The sequence below is a fragment of the Cygnus olor genome, chromosome 2 (assembly GCF_009769625.2).
Source record: "Cygnus olor isolate bCygOlo1 chromosome 2, bCygOlo1.pri.v2, whole genome shotgun sequence".
Classification (NCBI taxonomy): Eukaryota; Metazoa; Chordata; class Aves; order Anseriformes; family Anatidae; genus Cygnus; species Cygnus olor.
This window is the reverse complement of record NC_049170.1, coordinates 152,889,584-152,907,616: the sequence shown is the minus strand read 5'-3', so window position 1 is coordinate 152,907,616 and position 18,033 is coordinate 152,889,584. Positions and strand designations below refer to the sequence as shown.

At 42.5% G+C, this 18,033-nt stretch overlaps 1 protein-coding gene across 1 annotated transcript in view; it reads left to right on the top strand.

The window, feature by feature from the left end:
- NDRG1 (N-myc downstream regulated 1) overlaps positions 1-8,244 on the top strand; it is a 42,757-nt gene extending 34,513 nt beyond the window's left edge. Inside the window, exons 10-16 of the mRNA XM_040547277.1 lie at positions 312-415; positions 797-853; positions 2,103-2,154; positions 2,923-2,970; positions 4,495-4,530; positions 5,486-5,537; positions 6,407-8,244. Coding sequence (XP_040403211.1) covers positions 312-415; positions 797-853; positions 2,103-2,154; positions 2,923-2,970; positions 4,495-4,530; positions 5,486-5,537; positions 6,407-6,672 — 615 coding nt within the window. The 3' untranslated portion in view covers positions 6,673-8,244. The remainder of the gene's footprint in view (positions 1-311; positions 416-796; positions 854-2,102; positions 2,155-2,922; positions 2,971-4,494; positions 4,531-5,485; positions 5,538-6,406) is intronic.
- The last annotated feature ends 9,789 nt before the right edge of the window (positions 8,245-18,033 follow it).

The window sequence follows — 18,033 nt, the reverse complement described above, 5'->3', positions numbered from 1 at the left end:
ATGGAGCTTCTTACCCTGAATCTTTTAAAATCTCACACTTGTTTGACTGTAACCATCTGCACTACAACAACATTTTGCAATTGTATGATTGTGATATCACAGCACACTGATAACTCAAATTGAAAACCGTGGAACTACAGTCAGAGGCTAATGTCAACTCTGGGTGAAACCACTGAGTGTTGCAAGTTGTCCCTTCCCTAAGGGTGCACTCCTGTTGTGTGGAGATGAGTCTGATACACGACTGCTGTGCCATGTCTTCAGATCCTTTCAGAAAACAGCCCCTATTCTGAATGATTCTGTCTCCCCTGTAGGAAGAGATTCACAGCAACCCTGACCTGATCCACACTTACCGTCAGCATATTATTAATGATATGAATCAAACCAACCTTCATCTCTTTGTCAACTCTTACAACAGGTAAATACATTTACCTGATTTCTAACTGGAAACTGTTTTAAGAGTCTGTTCCAGCTCTTTTTTAGCCAATACTACTTGTGTGGTGGAGTTACTTGTTTTCCCCCAGTATAAAGTTGTGCTTGACAACACCTTTAGGGATCTCAGGTGGTTTGCTTATGGGAGAAGGTCCTTGTGTGTTTGTGGGGAGGAAGATGGTACACTTGGACTGAACAAAGATATTGATGTTTCAGTCTAAAAGCTGTTCTCCATCACTTATGGAGGTTACAGAATATATAAGATAAACATATGTGAGCGCCCGTGCTTTCTGTAAATTAGAATATGGACATATATGTTCAATTTCAGCATATCAAAAATGTTTGTCCTCTCCATTTTTTTTTTCAGTCGGCGAGACCTAGAGATTGAACGCCCTGTTCCTGGAGTAAATGTTGTTACCCTTCAGTAAGTATTTTATTTGCAATCAGTTCACCTCTACATGATGTGAGCAAAGAGATGTGATCTGGGGGTTCAGTACACATGCATTGCAAAGCTGTTGCTGAGTTGCCCTGCTTCCGTGCTAGAAAACGGTCTTGTAGCTTCATCTTGGACATACATTGTTACCATAAGTCAGGGAAACCCATTAAGAAGACTTCTCTGCAAAAACTTCAGACCTATATTAACCGAAATGTAAAGAGAAGCAGTGCCAGCCATTTACTGTGCACCGGAAACTTGGGCTTACAGACTAAGTACTTGAAAGTAGAGATACTTGGCTTAACCTGGGAGTCTGTCCTAATTAATGGAAACTATGGCTCTGGATGCATTTAAGCCATGCCTATGCAGCCAAAGAAACATGACCAGAACCAATTAAAAAAAAATAAAATAAAAATTCAAGAAGATCACAGAATCACAGAATTGTAGGGGTCGGAAGGGATCTCGAGATCATTGGGACCACCCCTCCTGCCAAAGGAGGTTCGATAGGGCAGGTTGCCCAGGTAGGCATCCAGATGGGCAGTTGGAGCAGTTATGGTGGAGAATGTTTATCTAACAGATTTTCTGCTGATGGCTTTTCACTCATGCTACAATTTGTAAACAAAATAGTTGTCCAGTCCATTGCTCAGCTGCTGATGTTTAAACACAGGAGACTTTGAGACTGTTTTTCTGCCAGAGGTTAAAATTGGCTGACATTCCAAAAGCTGGAGCTGGGAGAGGAGCAAGGAGTAGGATGAGACTTTGATGCTGATGCCCACATTCAATTTCTTATAAAACAAGGAATAAGAGCAATGGGAAGGGCCAATGCCACGAGGTGAGGAAAAGGACAGGTTCTAATGCAAGGTATCAGAGTATGTCAGTTTATCTGCGCTTTTACTGTACGGGTGACTGAGCACTGGCATAGGTTGCCCAGAGAGGTTGTGGGGTCTGCATCCTTGGAGATCTTCAAAAGGCATCTGGACATGCTCCTGGGCGACCTGCTGTAGGTAGGCCCTCTTGAGCAGGGGGTTGGACCAGATGACCTCTAGAGGTCCCTTCCAACTCAACTATTCTGTGATTCTGTAATTTGGGAGATTTAATGTGTCCTTAAAGTGTCTGGAATACAAAACAAACAATTTTCCCACACCTAGCCATCTCATCCTTCCCTGGACACAAAGTAGGGCTGAGGGCAAGCCTGGGCTGGACCACAGAAATAATGCAGCTTTTGTGTGCTTCCTTGCAGATGCCCTGTCCTCCTGGTGGTTGGCGACAGCTCCCCGGCGGTGGATGCTGTGGTGTGTATATCGAACCCTCCTCACCACTGTGCTAATGGGCAGGCAACCCGAGATGCTGAGTGAGCCCGGCAGAGCTCCCAGCAGCGCAGCAAATCTCGCCAGCTATCAGCCCAGCCCAGATGGCTATCCTCTTTCAGGCTGCAGGAGAGCTGCCATTATTCCTGGCTGTTTGTACCCTCTCTGCGCCACTATTTAATAGCTACTGTGTTAGGAACAATTGCCAGAGCAATTCCAGTGAACCACAAATATTTTCCTTCGGAGAGGAATCTGCTGCTGGCATTTTAACTTGTTCTGTGGTGTTGGAGTTCTGCCCTGGGCCACTATGGAACTGAAGAGCTGCTTTTTGACCATTATAACTCGCCCCAGATGACTGGATGACTTCGTGTTGTGCCTCAACAGGCATGCCTGCCTGCTGGCTGTCGGCCACATGGCTGCTCACCACTTGGGACGCTACCAGATGCCCCCAAATCACAAGATAAACAACCCTTGTTGCCACTAGAGTCCCAGAAACACATGAAAAAAAATCTAATTCCCAGCGAATGGGTTTGTTCGTACATGGAGAAGAATAGCCATAAGTGTTAACTGACCTAATTGATCCACTATAATGATACATATATGCGTACATAAAGAAAGTCCTTATACAGAAGACTAAGATACCCAATTTAGTCTGTATTAAGACAGAAGATTAGGTATTTAGTTTGTTTTCATCCAGCAGTTCATAATTAAAATCTTGCATACAATATTTTATGTTGCTCTTCTTTCATATAGGTTGAATGCAATTCAAAGCTGGACCCAACAAGGACAACGCTTCTGAAGGTAATAACAAAAGTTGTTTCTTTAAATAAACATTCCCCTCATGTAATATTATCTCTAACTATAGAAGCAGAACCAAACCAATGTGCTACAGTACTGGTAACATGGTCAAAATTCAGTTCTGATGTGGAAGAGCAGTGCCTTCAGGATAAGACCATTTTACTGGGATAAACCAAGCTGGGGGCTTCTTGTCAAAGTTAACAACAGGGAATTTCTCAGCTCCTCTGTTTTGAAACATTAGAGGCGAGACTTGAAATGCTCAGTATTTCACATACCAATAATGAATTTGACCAGAGCCAGCAAAGTTGATGTTGGTGTTTGGAAAGGTTTGAAAAAGCCTTCAGCAGAGTAGAATTGCAAAACCATTCTGTTTCTGTCCTTGCCTTTTCCTCAACAGCAATGTAAGGTGAATAGACAACTAATCTATCCACCACGGTTCTGTCATCCTGCCTTTTGTCTGGACACAGTCCAGGACAGCTTACATTTGGAAATGACTTTTGTCTTTTCTAAAAAGTTGATAAAATGGACTGTCAAAACAGCAAAGAATGATGCAAAGTCTTTGGCTGTTTCTTGGCATTAAGTATGGGTGCAGTCTTCAGTTCATTAGTGCAGTGAGTGTAATAGCATACAAATGGTGACACAAATTTTGTCATGCTTCTACTGGGACCTTCTACTGTATCTCTGTTTACTGAACTGGCCAGTGATAATGATAATAAACAATGAGTATTAAGTACTTTTTCCTCCTAATGGTGAGACAGTTGAGTGCTGACCTACCACATGGCCATGGCAGACTTATTCTAAGGAAAAATCTGACACTATCTCAGACGCTTATCAGTGGCCAACTTTTGCTCATTCGGGTTACAGCTGGTGCCAGACCTGTTACGGGCCTGTTTTGCTGCTAACTAATCCTAGATAGGATTTGGGGTTTCCTGTAATTCACAACTTAACTGATTTCACCTTGTGGTGTTCCTTGGAACAGGACTGTTTTTGTTGGGTTGACTTTGAGGGGTGGAGTGGCAGGAAAAATGTAGTGCTCCAAAAATACTGCATGCACTGAAGATACCCTTTTTAATTTGGCTTTCCCTGTTTCCCTTGCCAAGTCAGGCTGATGCTTGCTATCCACAATCTCAGCAAAGCATTTTTCCCTCTCACCCTTGAGGTTCAGGTGTTTGTTCTCTCTTTGTCATTCAGGTCAATACTGCATCACATTATTGTAATTCAGAACTGAACCTGTAATGAAGACTAATGGGCTAGTTTTTAAGAAACTGGTAATCACTTTCTATCAAAAACATTTATTTGTAGCACCAGCTGATGCTTTGGCAGGGGATCAAGACACTTTGGTGTTTTCTGAGGTGCAGTTGTAGCTTTTATAAATGCTGAGTTACTTCGATGCACTCATTTACATGAATGTTATTCATACGACAAAGTTTTTCTGTCAGATAGTTAAAAAGGTCATTTTAATATATCCTGAGCATAAATGTATTTCTCTGGCAATACACTAACTGGCTGTTCTCATCCCTGTTTCAGATGGCTGACTGCGGTGGGCTCCCCCAAGTTTCCCAGGTATGATTTGGCTGACAGAAATCCTACTAATCCTGTTCTGCAGCATCTCAGGCTGCAATAAATGGGTGTTTTCCTTCTGGGTACTTGCTGTTCCCAAATGTCAGCCAAAAGGACGGTTATGATTTCATGAGTAATGAAGTCAGTTGGTCATCTGAGCTTTCTTTTTTCTTTAAAGACCAATGAAGCTCAAAATTAAGTTTAGAAGGGGATATTATTTCCACTAATTAAGTCTTAACCAAGTAATTAACCAAGTAAAGGTCTGAGGTGGGAATGCAGAGATATTATTTTATGCCTGTCTACTAAGCTAACATGGATTAAAACTTCTGCACCAGCATTTTAAAACCGTATTTTTATTTGGACTATTTTTAGGATAGATCAGGAAAGTGGGAGGCAGGAAATAACAGTTCTGTGTTCTTACATATGCTGACCTGGCTTGACTGAGAATGAACTGGAGTTTCTGAAATATACTTAGGCATACATTCCAAGGCTGCTAGTAAAACCAGGCTGGGAAAGTTAAAAATTTACCTTTTGTCCTAGTCTTGCTTCACTTCAAGAGCTGACCCATAAGTCAGCTTTAGGATGTTATGTTTTCTAAAGAGATTTCTAAGCAATATAATGTGGTGTTAGGAACTGCTGAATTACTGATCCAGTGTAAAATGCCTTGTATCTTTATGAGGCTAGTTGTTTTACTTTAGCTCATCTGCCTAAGTCATTTCTCCAAAAATTTAATTCTCAAATGTTTGCAACTGACCTTTTGTTAAAACAATGGGGGCGGGAGAACAGACCAGGGAGGGCAGTGGTGGAATTTTCTCATGTAAATGAAATATTCAGACAAATTTAGAAAAACACAGAGAATATTTAAGATGTCCTTATTAAGATTAGACATCTATGGCATTACATTGTAATGAAACTAAATTGCTGATTATCATGTATAATAATACTGTTTCTTTCGCAGCCTGCAAAGCTTGCAGAAGCTTTCAAATACTTTGTTCAAGGCATGGGATACAGTAAGTACTGGCATTATGGAATGGTTCATGCAGCTTCCAAAGTCTGTTGGGTATCTAAGCATGCAGAGAGCCTTCTGATCCCAGACGTGTTGTCTTTTCCCTGTTGGATATGCATTTGCAAGGGAAACAAACAAAAAACCAAAACGACAAAAAAAAAAAAAAACAACAAACTGTGGTGTTTGGAAGAGGATTTTTTACTCCAGATCATGTTACTAAACAGTAGACAGTTTTACAGATAGACTTCTATCACCAAGTAATTCTCCAAAATAAAGGTGAAGCTCTTTTGCCTTTTCTTTATTTTATTTAAGCATTTGTCTGTAATTCCCATGCATCTCATCTAAGCCATGTTTTCTAATACACATTACTCATGTTATTCTGTAAGTTCTTTAATGACCAGTAGGTCATGGAATGGGATGCCTCCATGCTTGAAAGAAGGCATAAAGGTATCCTGAAACAAAACTGCTTCGTCTCAAGGAAAGCAGCAGGCAACACTGCATAAAATTGCATGCACTTCTGACAGCTGTTGTTGTGTAGGTGCATTTCTAGCCTGGGCTGCCAGCAAAGATTAAACATCTGAAAGTAAAAGGAGCTCTAATGAGTCTCCTCAGTTTTCCTCTGGCTTTTTGCAGCCACAAAAGCATGCCACAAAGCTGTCTTGAATCCCTCACTGCTGACCACCAATTTTGCCTTAGCAATTTGGGTTCATTAGCTGTATGTCTGGAGCAGTGCTACTACTTCCATACATGAAGTTACCATGAAAAGTATTTTCAACCCTGAAGGCTTCTCCAAGGGTGGTTAGGACTGGAAGTAAGAAAGGGGTTTCTTCCAAGCCTACAAAACAAGGAGTTAATGCAAGTCTCTTCTTCCAGTGCCGTCTGCTAGCATGACCAGGCTGATGAGGTCCCGCACCGCTTCTGGCTCCAGTGTAACGTCTTTGGAAGGACAGAGGAGCCGGTCTCACACTGGAGAAGGCACAAGAAGCCGGTCTCACACTGGGGAGGGAACTAGGAGCCGATCCCACACCGGGGAGGGTTCCAGGAACCGCTCCCACACAGACACGCGCATCGAGCTGACGCCGAATTCAGCAAGCAATGCTGAGCAATCAGGCCCCAAGTCCATGGAAGTGTCCTGTTAAGTGTGTGCAGGAGGTTTAAACTGGTCACAGTCTGGAAAAGTAAAGGATGCCCCCTGTGTACCACAAAAACATAACTGGTATTAATCTCAAGCTATTCTGTAAGATGAGCTCTGTTCACCAGGGTCTGACGGGGACCAAAGAAAAGAAGCATCTCATTTCCTTTATCGTTACTCTTGTAACTCAGACAGCTGCTGCTATTGTGCCCTCCTTCAATGGATGCCAAATTCTAAAGGAAACTTGCCAAAAGCTGATATTGTTGTAAACACTTCAGAGTCAAACCAGACAGGCTTAATATCCTCCTTTAAAATCAAAACTATTCCACGTCCCTTTATCTCTAATTCTCTTGAAGTAAACTGGCACAATTTGAGATGAGTTTCAATGAGGGGGAAAAAAATTACTATTGTGGATGGCTTTTAAAAAAAGGAAATGAAACAAATGTGTTACGGCCTCATGTTGAAGCTGGAGTTGAATGCATTGTATATAGCTTGACTTCAAATGATAGAGAAGTTAATGTATCATGCATTTATAGATCTTCTAATTCATTAGTATTCAAGCCTGTTTTCCTATGTATAATAATATACTACTAAAATAGACAGATTTAATGTGACTTTAAGACGAACTAAATCTTTAAGCTTTTTTATTTCACTTTTTTTGAGATTTAGTTCTGGTCTTCCTTTCTTTCACCCCTCCTAGACCCTAAACCCTGCTTAGCCAAATGAGGACAAGATTTAAATTTTATAAGCAAGGTAGAATCTCCTCTTTGGGATCTTGGGCCAAAGGGTTTACAATACTGCAAAAGTTGGTGTAGTTTGAACAAGTAGGGTAGCCATACATGCCAGCAAAGCAGAAGCAGCTTGATTTTTACTTCAGACAGCTTCTTATCTTTGCAGCTCAAGTTTTTGTGTCCAGCACAATTGTAAGAAATTCAGAATTCTGTAAGCAAAGCCAGATCCAGCTGTTCTCTCTCAAGAGAGATGAATAACTGTGGAATGGCATGTAATTAGATACTGTACATTCAACTGCCACTAATTACTAGAATTGAAACTGAGTTCTCACTGGTGCTGAGAAGTATATTCCACAAAGTGATAGAGCGGCAACACTGTTACTGAGAAATACAGTGTTTAATGACTGCATAAACGTAATGATCTGCTGGTTCCGCATCTTTGTGTAGCCACCTGATACCTAGGGTTACTTGTGTTGATGCTAGTGGTTTGATATCTTTCCACCAGTCAGATTTTCACAGTTGGGTGTTCTTAAGTTTGTCTTTCCATATGTAGTGGGATGGGATTTCCTGAGCTTCAATGCATACCTGCTGCATTGCAGTCCTTGCATAAACAAGAAAACAGTTAAATAGCAAATGTTAATACTTTGGGATTGCTTGTTCAGAAGAACACTGTCTAGGTTACTTTATATTGACTAACTTCAGCTCTTGTGTAGAATATCCATAGTGGTTTGTGGGAAGAACAGACAATTTCAAGAAAGAATAAAGCTATTGTGTAAAGTCTATCAAGAAAAGTTTCTTAATGAAGTATTTGTATTTATTACAAAACAAATAAATTTGTAACTTTGCAATGTCTTGTGTGTGTCTTCATCTTTTACCAGGAGTACAGTGATATTTCTCAATGGGGTTAGTATATTTCTTGTCATTGCTTTTTAGCAAAAAAATCTCTTTTCTTGTGCTTTTGTCCCTGCCCTTCCCTACAGTCATGCTGTGAGCTTTTTTCCACTTCTTTTTTCACTCCAGCCTAGAATCATAGAATATCCCGAGTTGGAAGGGACCCATAAGGATCATCAAGTCCAACTCCTGGCACCGCACAGGTCTGCCCAAAAGTCTAGACCGTGTGACTAAGTGCACAGTCCAATCTCTTCTTAAATTCAGACAGGCTTGGTGCAGTAACTACTTCACTGGGGAGCCTGTTCAGTATGCAACCACCCTTTCGGTGAAGGACCTCTTCCTGATGTCCAGCCTAAACTTCCCCTGCCTCAGCTTCACACCGTTCCCACGGGTCCTGTCACTGGTGATAATGGAGAATAGGTCACCTGCCTCTCCACTCCCCCTCGCGAGGAAGTTGTAGACTGCGATGAGGTCCCCCCTCAGCCTCCTCTTCTCCAGGCTGAACAGGCCCAGTGCCCTCAGCCGCTCCTCATATGTCTTCCCCTCTAGGCCCTTCACCATCTTTGTCGCCCTCCTCTGGACACTCTCCAACAGTTTAATGTCCTTTTTGTACTGTGATGCCCAGAACTGCACACAGTACTTCGAGGTGAGGCCGCACCAGCGCAGAGTAGAGCGGGACAATCACCTCCCTCGACCGACTAGCGATGCCGTGCTTGATGCATCCCAGGATACGGATGGCCCTCCTGGCTGCCAGGGCACACTGCTGGCTCATATTCAACTTGCTGTCAGCCACAACCCCCAGATCTCTCTCTGGGGGGCTGCTCTCCAGCGTCTTGTTGCCCAGTCTGTACGTATAGCCAGGGTTGCCCCGTCCCAGGTGGAGGACCCGGCACTTGCTTTTGTTACACTTCATGTGGTTGGTGATCGCCCAGCTCTCCAATCTGTCCAGATCTCTCTGCAAGGCCTTTCCACCCTCATCTGAGTCCACAACTCCTCCAAGTTTGGTGTCATCAGCAAATTTGCTCAAAACACCTTCTAGTCCTAAGTCCAAAAGCCTACTTTTATATTAACAAAACACAATGTAGTTCAGTATCAAGTGTTACTGGCTATTCAAAAGATAATTTTGCTCCAACAAATGCATTAAAAAATTGAGCCTCAGTACAGAGTACTACTTATCTGAAGTTAGAAGTTTTCTTTGCATCCTTAGATACAATCCTGTCTAGCACATAGACCTGCAGTTTGTATTCTGACTTCCTCACAGGAACTGGATTTTACTTCTATCCGTAAAGCAGATGTACAGGTTTCCTTTCTTATGTTAGTCTGGGTTCTGGTAGACCACTCTGGTCACCTTTTTACCTACCTTGGTGCTCTTACCTAGTGACTGATTTAACGTATTGGGAGTTTCAGGGGTAGGTGGGTTTTGTGACTTTGCTGGAAGTATTTTGGTGGCTCCTTCCTTCTGTATTTAAAAAAAGAACAAAAAACAAACAAAAAAAAACAACTGTGATAGGAAGAGGCAAAAGCAAATATTTGGCCTGTCAGAGCCCAGGTTCTGCTAAATGTGATTATTCAGCAGTTGTCACTGGACTGGTACCAGCAATTGGCTTGATTTGGTCATCCACAGCCCATGCCACTGCCAGTGAAAACGGGAGGGATCTCTTCCAACTCATCTTACAAAAGAAGGGCAAAGTTATGTTCTCTCTGAGCTTTTCTGGGAATGGCTAATCATTCCTTCCACAAGGACACCATGGTGTGCCTGTCAAGCCTAGGCAGTTTATTTTTGTTTAACAGGGAGGAATGCATCCAATCCTTGCAGCACAAAGGGATCTGCGAGCACTTCTGAGCAGCTAGGAGTTGCTAGGACCACTATAAATGTCAGCTTTGCAACAAAAAAGTATTCATTGGGCGAGGAACAGTATGTACCTGTACAGAAAAGCTGGAGGACAGTACAGAGGAGTAGTGCCTTACCTTTTAAAAGGAGTTATGGCTCCTTTTTCCCCACAGTACTGGTCTTCTGGCATCTTTTACTGGTATTCAAACTGAAGAGATGTAAGTGGCTTCCAGTTTTATCAGAATTTATTTTTAAATAACTTCCTTCCTACACTTTGCAAATGCTCAGTTCCTCATTCTTGGAGACTGTAGTGTCATTAAACTAGAGAAGATGAGTTGGATTTTCACCTTTTCCTGAAAGGATGAATGGCCACTAGGGAGCAAGGAGATCTTACAGCAGAGAGGAAATTCCAAGTGGATAACAGGAGGCTTCCAGAAAAGAAACAGTTCACCCTTCACAGTGTTTTGGGGGTTACTAAGAGGAGAATGGGCTTCCCAGGACCAACAGGTTTCCTGATTGCTATTCAGAACCACTACTACACAGGGTGTAATTGCTGAAATTGGTTCTTTCCACCTCTGCCTGGGTCTCAAGATCTACTATGCGAAAATCAACTGAACTTAAGTAGAGCTTTCCCTCTCCCTGTCCTTGCAGAGTAGGAGCGGAACTGAATGTGCCAATACCATGTCAACACAGCAGGACTTTTGTGCTGAAGGATGCTGCTTTTCTCTTTAAAAGTCTCTAGAAACTAAACAGCTGGAAACTTTAACCTAGATGTGTTTTGGGGGCTTATGATTAATGTCACGTGTTGCAAGTGATGGACTGAGCTGGAGAGAAAACAGTTTATAGAAAAGCTGCTTATTTTTCTCTCCAGTGCTGGAATCCTCTTCCTGTCTGTTTTTGCATCTTGGGCAGAGTATCTGTTGCAATCCATGGTGTGTCAGTAAAACGCTATTGTTTTCACCACAACAACACATCCAGCAGTGTCTCATGAGTAATTTGGCCCGCCCCCTTCCACATGCTAGCTGCTTTTTTTGTACTGTTTTGCACTGTGTTGCACTATCCCACATTCGCTGGACCTGTAAGTCTGTCTGGGTCTGTATATATCAGCAGCTGTTTTGATGTGTGGATTTAGTGTTTCCACAGAGCCAAATATAGGCTTTATGTTGATAGCTGATAACTGTTTTGTCTGATGTTTAAATAACCAAGAGAAAGGATGTCAGGGTATTTTAAGAGATCAACCCTTCCCCCTCAGCCCTTTGCAACAGACAAACACAGCCTCTCACTGTTTCTATCTATTCCTTCATTAAGGGCTCCATTCATTTTATAAACAACACAGCTGCTGACCAGTGTTGGGGAAAGAAAGAAAAAAAAAAAAAAAAGGCTTTTGATTGCAACTGCCAAACAGTCCGATGTCTGTTCCCTGCAATCCAGCGTGGGGATCTTTTGCTCACCCAGCACGTAAAGGGGGCTAGAGGAGAGCTGTTATTTGGGTGTAATTAAAGAGGCAACCTCCTTACCCTGTGTATTTTTGACACTAGTGGCTGCATGATGCACATCAAACAGTGGACGCAAACATCACTGAGCATCTCCAGAAGAGCCCAAGGGTTGGGACAGGGGATATCAGGCAGCAATTCCTTCCCAAGCAGCACATAGCACAATCACTGCCACCGTGGTGGGTCCTGACCCACAGCAGAGCTGGAAAACTATCCTTGTTTGACCTGCCACTCTCTGCTATTGCTTATGGCTGAAGTGGATTATGGTATTCAGGTCAAGGTCAGCATGTGAGGAGAGCTGGGGGCAGGGAAGAGCTTTTTGCTGGGCGGTTGCACTCACAGAGACCCAGGGCAGCTCCATACAAAGCCTACAGCCATGACTGATAGCTCTCGAGAGAGCAAGAGCTGCCAGCATCCTGGTCTCTGTTCACGTGAGTGTACATCCCTGCGAGGCCCAGCACCCTGCACACAGCAAGGGAAGGTGGGGCTGCTGGGCTGTGGTTTCATCCCATGGGGTGGTTCTGGCATGGAGCATGGCCAACCTGCCTGTAGGGCTTGGTAAGACTGCCCTGAGCAGTGGTGCCACCCAGACTGTCACACACCAGTGAGACTCATCTTGGCCTCTTTGCCTACACTTGCATCTCCCCACCTGCAGAATAGTCTTTACTCAACCAATTACCACATGGTTTCATTTATTATTAGTGGTAGCTAAATAATAACTCCAAGAAGTCTTAGTTTTTTTACCACCAGCTGCCAATAAACCTTGATCCCTCAGTTCTTCCCTCCCCACTGCTCAGAGGCTTCAGGTGGGGGTTTCTTATGGGAACAGAGCCCGGCTTGGCTGTCAGTACTTCATTTGGAAAGTGCAAAGTACTTAGGAGGTGATAGGTTTCCAGATGAGTCCAAATGCAGTGGCTGTGAAAGCATCCAAGACACTCTTCATGCAAGACAGTGTACTTAGAGGCTCCATATGTGCAAGCAGAAGAAGCATCAGCTAGAAGGGAATTCTGATGCCTGTAGAGGCAGGAGGGAAGGGTGCTACCTTTGCTGAAATCTATTCTGGAGACATGGCTGGCCAGAAAGTGTTTACATTGCAGAGGACTTCCCAACCAAAGCAAGGCACAGAAGGCTGGGGAGGTTGCTTTCTCACCTAATGCCCCAGCAGCCATGAGCAAGCCCAGGACACAGACCCATCATTGCAGGAGGCCACAGAAAGTGTTTTAAGTTCCTACTGAGGTGAGTAAAACACTTCAGGCTGAAAGGCAAACCTGGTTTGTGGGAAAACTCTGAAAACCTCATGATGATGATAATTTTCCTCTTCTAGAACTAAATGGTGGAATCCTTACTGGGGTTAGCTCTAAGGATTTGTACATGCTGGGGTATGGAATAATGAATTTGTAATTTAAATGTGTTTCCTCTTCTCATCAGTATCCTTGTTTGAATAATTTCTGTCTATATGGCTGCTGCAAACAGGTTATTCTTGCAGACTCTCAAGAGAGATGACAAAAAAGACAGGTTTATGCAGGTTGAGTAACACACTCAACCTTGCTCTAACAGTCTAGACTCTTAGACTAATCTAGTAAGGGTGCTGGGGGAAAAATGAAAGAAAAAAAAAAAAAAGAACTAGAAACAGACCATCACAAAAGGACATGAGTTGGAGAACACCTGGCATTCTCAAGCTGCCAAAATATTCACAGTAACAGAATTGCTGTCAGAGCATTTTTTTTTTCCTTCATACTACTGTCTCTTTGTTTTCATTTGTACGTGTTCTTCATCTCAGGGCTTTGTCACACATTGCAAACCCACACTTGGATATTGGCCAGGTGAGGAGATTGGAAAAGGAAAAAGAAATGTCAGTGGTAAACATACTTCACCTTCTTTTGCTTTCCTAAGCCTCTACATGAGGTGTCAGTCATAGATCCATTAATCATTTACCACTTATGAGGTTATTTAATATATTTAAAGCACAGCAGCAGCCTGCCACCTACAAAACCTCACCATGATGCTGTATGAACCAGCTAAACATGTTACATTGTTGGTGTAACTCAGACTGACACTGCCAAACCAATCTGTTTTTCCCATTAATATTTCATATATTTCAGCATATGAAGCTTACAGAAATAGCTCTGCAGGACTGTTAAATTAGGAAAGTAACAGTTTGAAAAGATACGTGTATGGATATGTGCTTGTAGCTAATGAGAGAACTCTGCCTCCAACAGTTTAATAAACTGTCTTAAAACTTCAAAAAACTGCAGGAAAAACATCACAGGGTTTAATTTACTGGATGACTCAGAGTTTCTGAATGTTGCAGTCCTGCTGTATTACATATATACAGCACAATCCTTGTGAACACATCAAAAATAAAGCAACTGCACCAGACCCTGTTTTCAGTTGCATGCACACTGAAGTTGCTTTAAATTCTAGTCCGAGCTCCAGTAAAAGGCAGCTTTATAGGCTACACGCTTGCTTCTTTTCATCCTTCAGTGAGTAGACTCTTTTCTGGTGTTCCCAAACAAAGCAGCTTGAGCCACCATACTGACACTGGAAAGCCCCAGTGGAAAGCAAATATAGCAAATGTATTTGACGTGAGCTGCCCCTCAAAATCCCATCCTCCATCCTTCCAACATGATGATTGGCATGAGGGGGGTGTGGGTCAAACAGTCTCAGCTTAGCCTGGATTGCAAAATCATCACGCTCATCCTTCCTCAAGACTATCCCTGGACTGCTGCACCAAAGGGATCTAGCACCAGCTCAGAGCCTATCTTCACAATAGGATTATTGTTGGTTTTTTGGATGATGGTACCACTTTCAGGTCCCAGCAGAGACCTGGACCTGTTGTATGAGGCACTGTACAATTGCACAGTGAGCAGCAGTTCCTGCCGATGGAGGAGTTTTCACTCTCACCAGAGGCGATGAACACTAGGGCTTTGTTCTTCTGGCTCCACTGATAAAGAACTGAGGATAAGTGAAGCAGAGGGCTGGATCCATGAAAGTCTTTGAGGGTCTAGCTCCTCAGCACATTTAAATAGTAACCACAAAGGTATACTTGTAAAAATTCATGACTTACCCAAGCTCACAGGGAGACAAGGAATTGAATCTAAAGGCTAGTTTCTTGATGTAGACCTAGAGTTAGTCTTCCAGTAAATATCATCCTTTAAAACAAAGGAGCTCTAAAGCACTATAAATTGCAAGTCAAGTTCACTGGTTATAAGTGTTACTCATCCCCTTTCACTGTCACTAGAAAGACAAGCAGTTGCACTAGCAGCAGAGCTAACAAGGCTTGATCTCCAATAGCTTTTTGCCCGATGTCCCCAGAAACTCCCTTACAGCACTCTAACAACAAATATTTCCTGTCCGTGATGCCCTCAGCATTCCCTTCACCATGGCTGCTCATTTCCAAATGGTGCATCTGTTCAAAATGCCTTAATACTGTTGTTGTGGTTGGGCCACGCTGCAGCTGTTCTGGCTTTCTGGCAGAGGTGCATGGGCTTGGTACGAGCAATGTGCTGGGCCTTTCCTCTGTCCTGCTATTTTATTTATTTGTTTGCTTGTTTGTTTTTATTTCAGGAATCACAATGCTTCTGAGATCTTTACTTTTCTGCCTACTTTGTTTGAAATTTCCCACCAAGGGAGTGACTGACAGATAAACAAATGGACAGCATGACTGCATATGCCTTGTTCCCTAAGGAAACCAGGCGAGAAACAGAAACATCTTGGATGTGTGGGGGAAGATCTGTGGTTTCTAGGCATTCACTTCACTGAAAACCAACACACGCTGGAGCTGCTAGTCATGCATTAGCTTACAATAGGTTCTTTTATCTCTCAATGAAAGCTGGGTGTTTCAGCCACTGCAGCATTTGATTATGATGGTTACAGTGTTAACTAATTGCAAAGCTACGCAAGCATATTAAGTGCCACAGCTTTGGGTCTGTATTTGTATCCTGTTCTCTTGCTTCTCTATGTGTACTTGTAGGAATGACTTATTATACATATAAATACATGTTATATATGCACTCTATTTTATGCACCACAGACTTCACCATAGGAAATATATATATATAAATATACACATATATATTCATGGACATGTTCATGTGTTTTCTATATAACATTATAAAATATTTTATATACAATATTATATGCATGCATACATACAGTACATATATATATTTACGCATATATACATCTACATATATAGATATAAACAAACATATATGTATATACATATGTGTGTGTATATATATATATATATTTTTTTTTTGAAGTGGTCCAAATCTAGAACACGATATTCCAAATCATATTTAGGGGTGATCTTACTGAATTCGTAGGCTGGCCTCCCTACAGAGCACCTCAAAACAAACTATTTCTTCTTTTGGAAAGCATTGTCAACTTCTAGGCTAAGACCTCATTTTCTTATGTCTCCATGGACCTTTTTTTCCAGGTGATGGAGTTTAAAATGTGACATACTCAGTCTTGCAAGTGTTGAGCTACTATCTGGTTTGAGATGAATAGATCAGACGTGATCTATCCTCTCATATCATCACAGCCAAAGACAGCTGTGAGGCTGAATATTGCGAAGTGGCAATGTCTTAATTTCTTGTCACCCGAGGAACGAACAGAACAGGCATTTTGCATATATGCTGGAACATGCAGACAGGGATCACCCTTCTTTTCTGCCACTGGGGAGTTCTGAGAAGCTTCAAAAGAATTAGTAAAGAGGTTTGGATTAAGGAATAACCCAGCTCTGTGGAAAATGTATGGGCCAAATCCTTGTATACAAACAAAGCTTCTCTTGAATTCCAGTTTTGAGGATTTACAGCATTTCTCCTACAAGTTTTACATAGGAATTGCATTATTTTCAGCCTACTCACAAGAAGCATTAATTTGTCATTAGCCAGAAAGATTTATGTCTCCTGGGAAGTAATCGAGCTTCCTCTGGCTTATCAAGATGAAGTCAGACTGGAACTAAAGCTAAATAAATGACTGATTTAAAAGCAGTTTGCATCATCTGAAATTCAGCCCTGTGCGGGTCAATCTCCAGCCCATGTCTCACTCAGCAGTTCTCCTGTGCCCCAGGGAATTTGCAAACAGATACTGTACTTTCCCATGCAGAAACACATTTCTACTGCTCAGCTCTCCCAAGTGAAGCACTGGTAAACGTGCCCTGGTGCATGAGGGCTGTAGCTACAACTCACTGGAGAAAAACTGTCTCCAGCAAGCTTCAGTGATGAGAAAGGTATTGCGTAAAATGCTAACAACTGGGTTTTTCTGCTCTTATATAATATTTCTGTGTGAAACCACTTCTGCAGAACACTTTACTCCAAGCAGCAGTCCATTTGTGACTGATGCACCAGAGGCTATGACAGCAGCTGTCCCATTCTTTCACATCCACTCACCCACAAAGCTGATGGGAAGCCTAACACCTGCTTTCTCATTTAGCACGTCTCCTTTCCTCTACCTCAGCCATGTAAAACAAAGGTACGTGCCACTGACATGGTGCCAGTAGGAAGCAGGACCTGCCTGCTGGTAACACCACAGGGTAGAAGAGGTGGTCTGCAGACACAGACCACACCATTTCTATGTGAAGAAAGGAGCATATGAGGTGTTGTCCTTCATCTCTCCTCTGGCTCTCTACAGCTCCTCCTACAGACCTGCAGATCTGCATAGATAGCCTATAAGCAATATGGAATCCCTGGGCAAGAGGAATCCCCACAAATATGAGCTCTGAGGTAGGCATTTTGGATCCAGAGCATTCAGGCTGTAGTGAAACTGTGAAAATATCCCTGACATAATATACTCCAAGAGATCGAGAGACCAAGGAGAGCAGGACGCAGAGGATCTTTCACCCATCCTAGTGCAGTGAGGCAGGGACTCCTCCTCGGCAGAGATTTCAGGAGAAACCATCTTCGCCGTAGGGTTTTCCCATGAACTTCACCATGGGATGGAATCTGAATGAGAATGATAGAGGAGGATTTCTTAAGGACTATTGTCAGTGTGACAGAGAATGGGCCTAGTTCTGAGGGTCACCAGCATCAAAGACTGAAGTCTGCTGTGGGAGATGAAGTATACGTCGATGCTCATTTTCCAGCTTAGAACACATTAGTCAAGAAATGACAGTAAGGATGTCTAAGCTACTGACAGCCACACTTTTGCTGTCATAGCAGTATAATATTTTTTCCTTTGGGCGATTAAACTGCTGACCTAATAAATGCTAGTGCCAACAGGACTGTCATTTAAGTCCTGGAGTCTGTGCATAGAGGAATTTCTGGCTGCCATTAATAGACGGAGGTCTGTTAGAGCTGAAAACCCTGTTTGTTCAAGGCCTCTCCAAGAACAGTGTGTCAAAACAAGGAGATTTAACACCCTAACTCAGGAAAAACAAACAAATAAATAAATAAATAAATGAAATTGTACATTGGCAC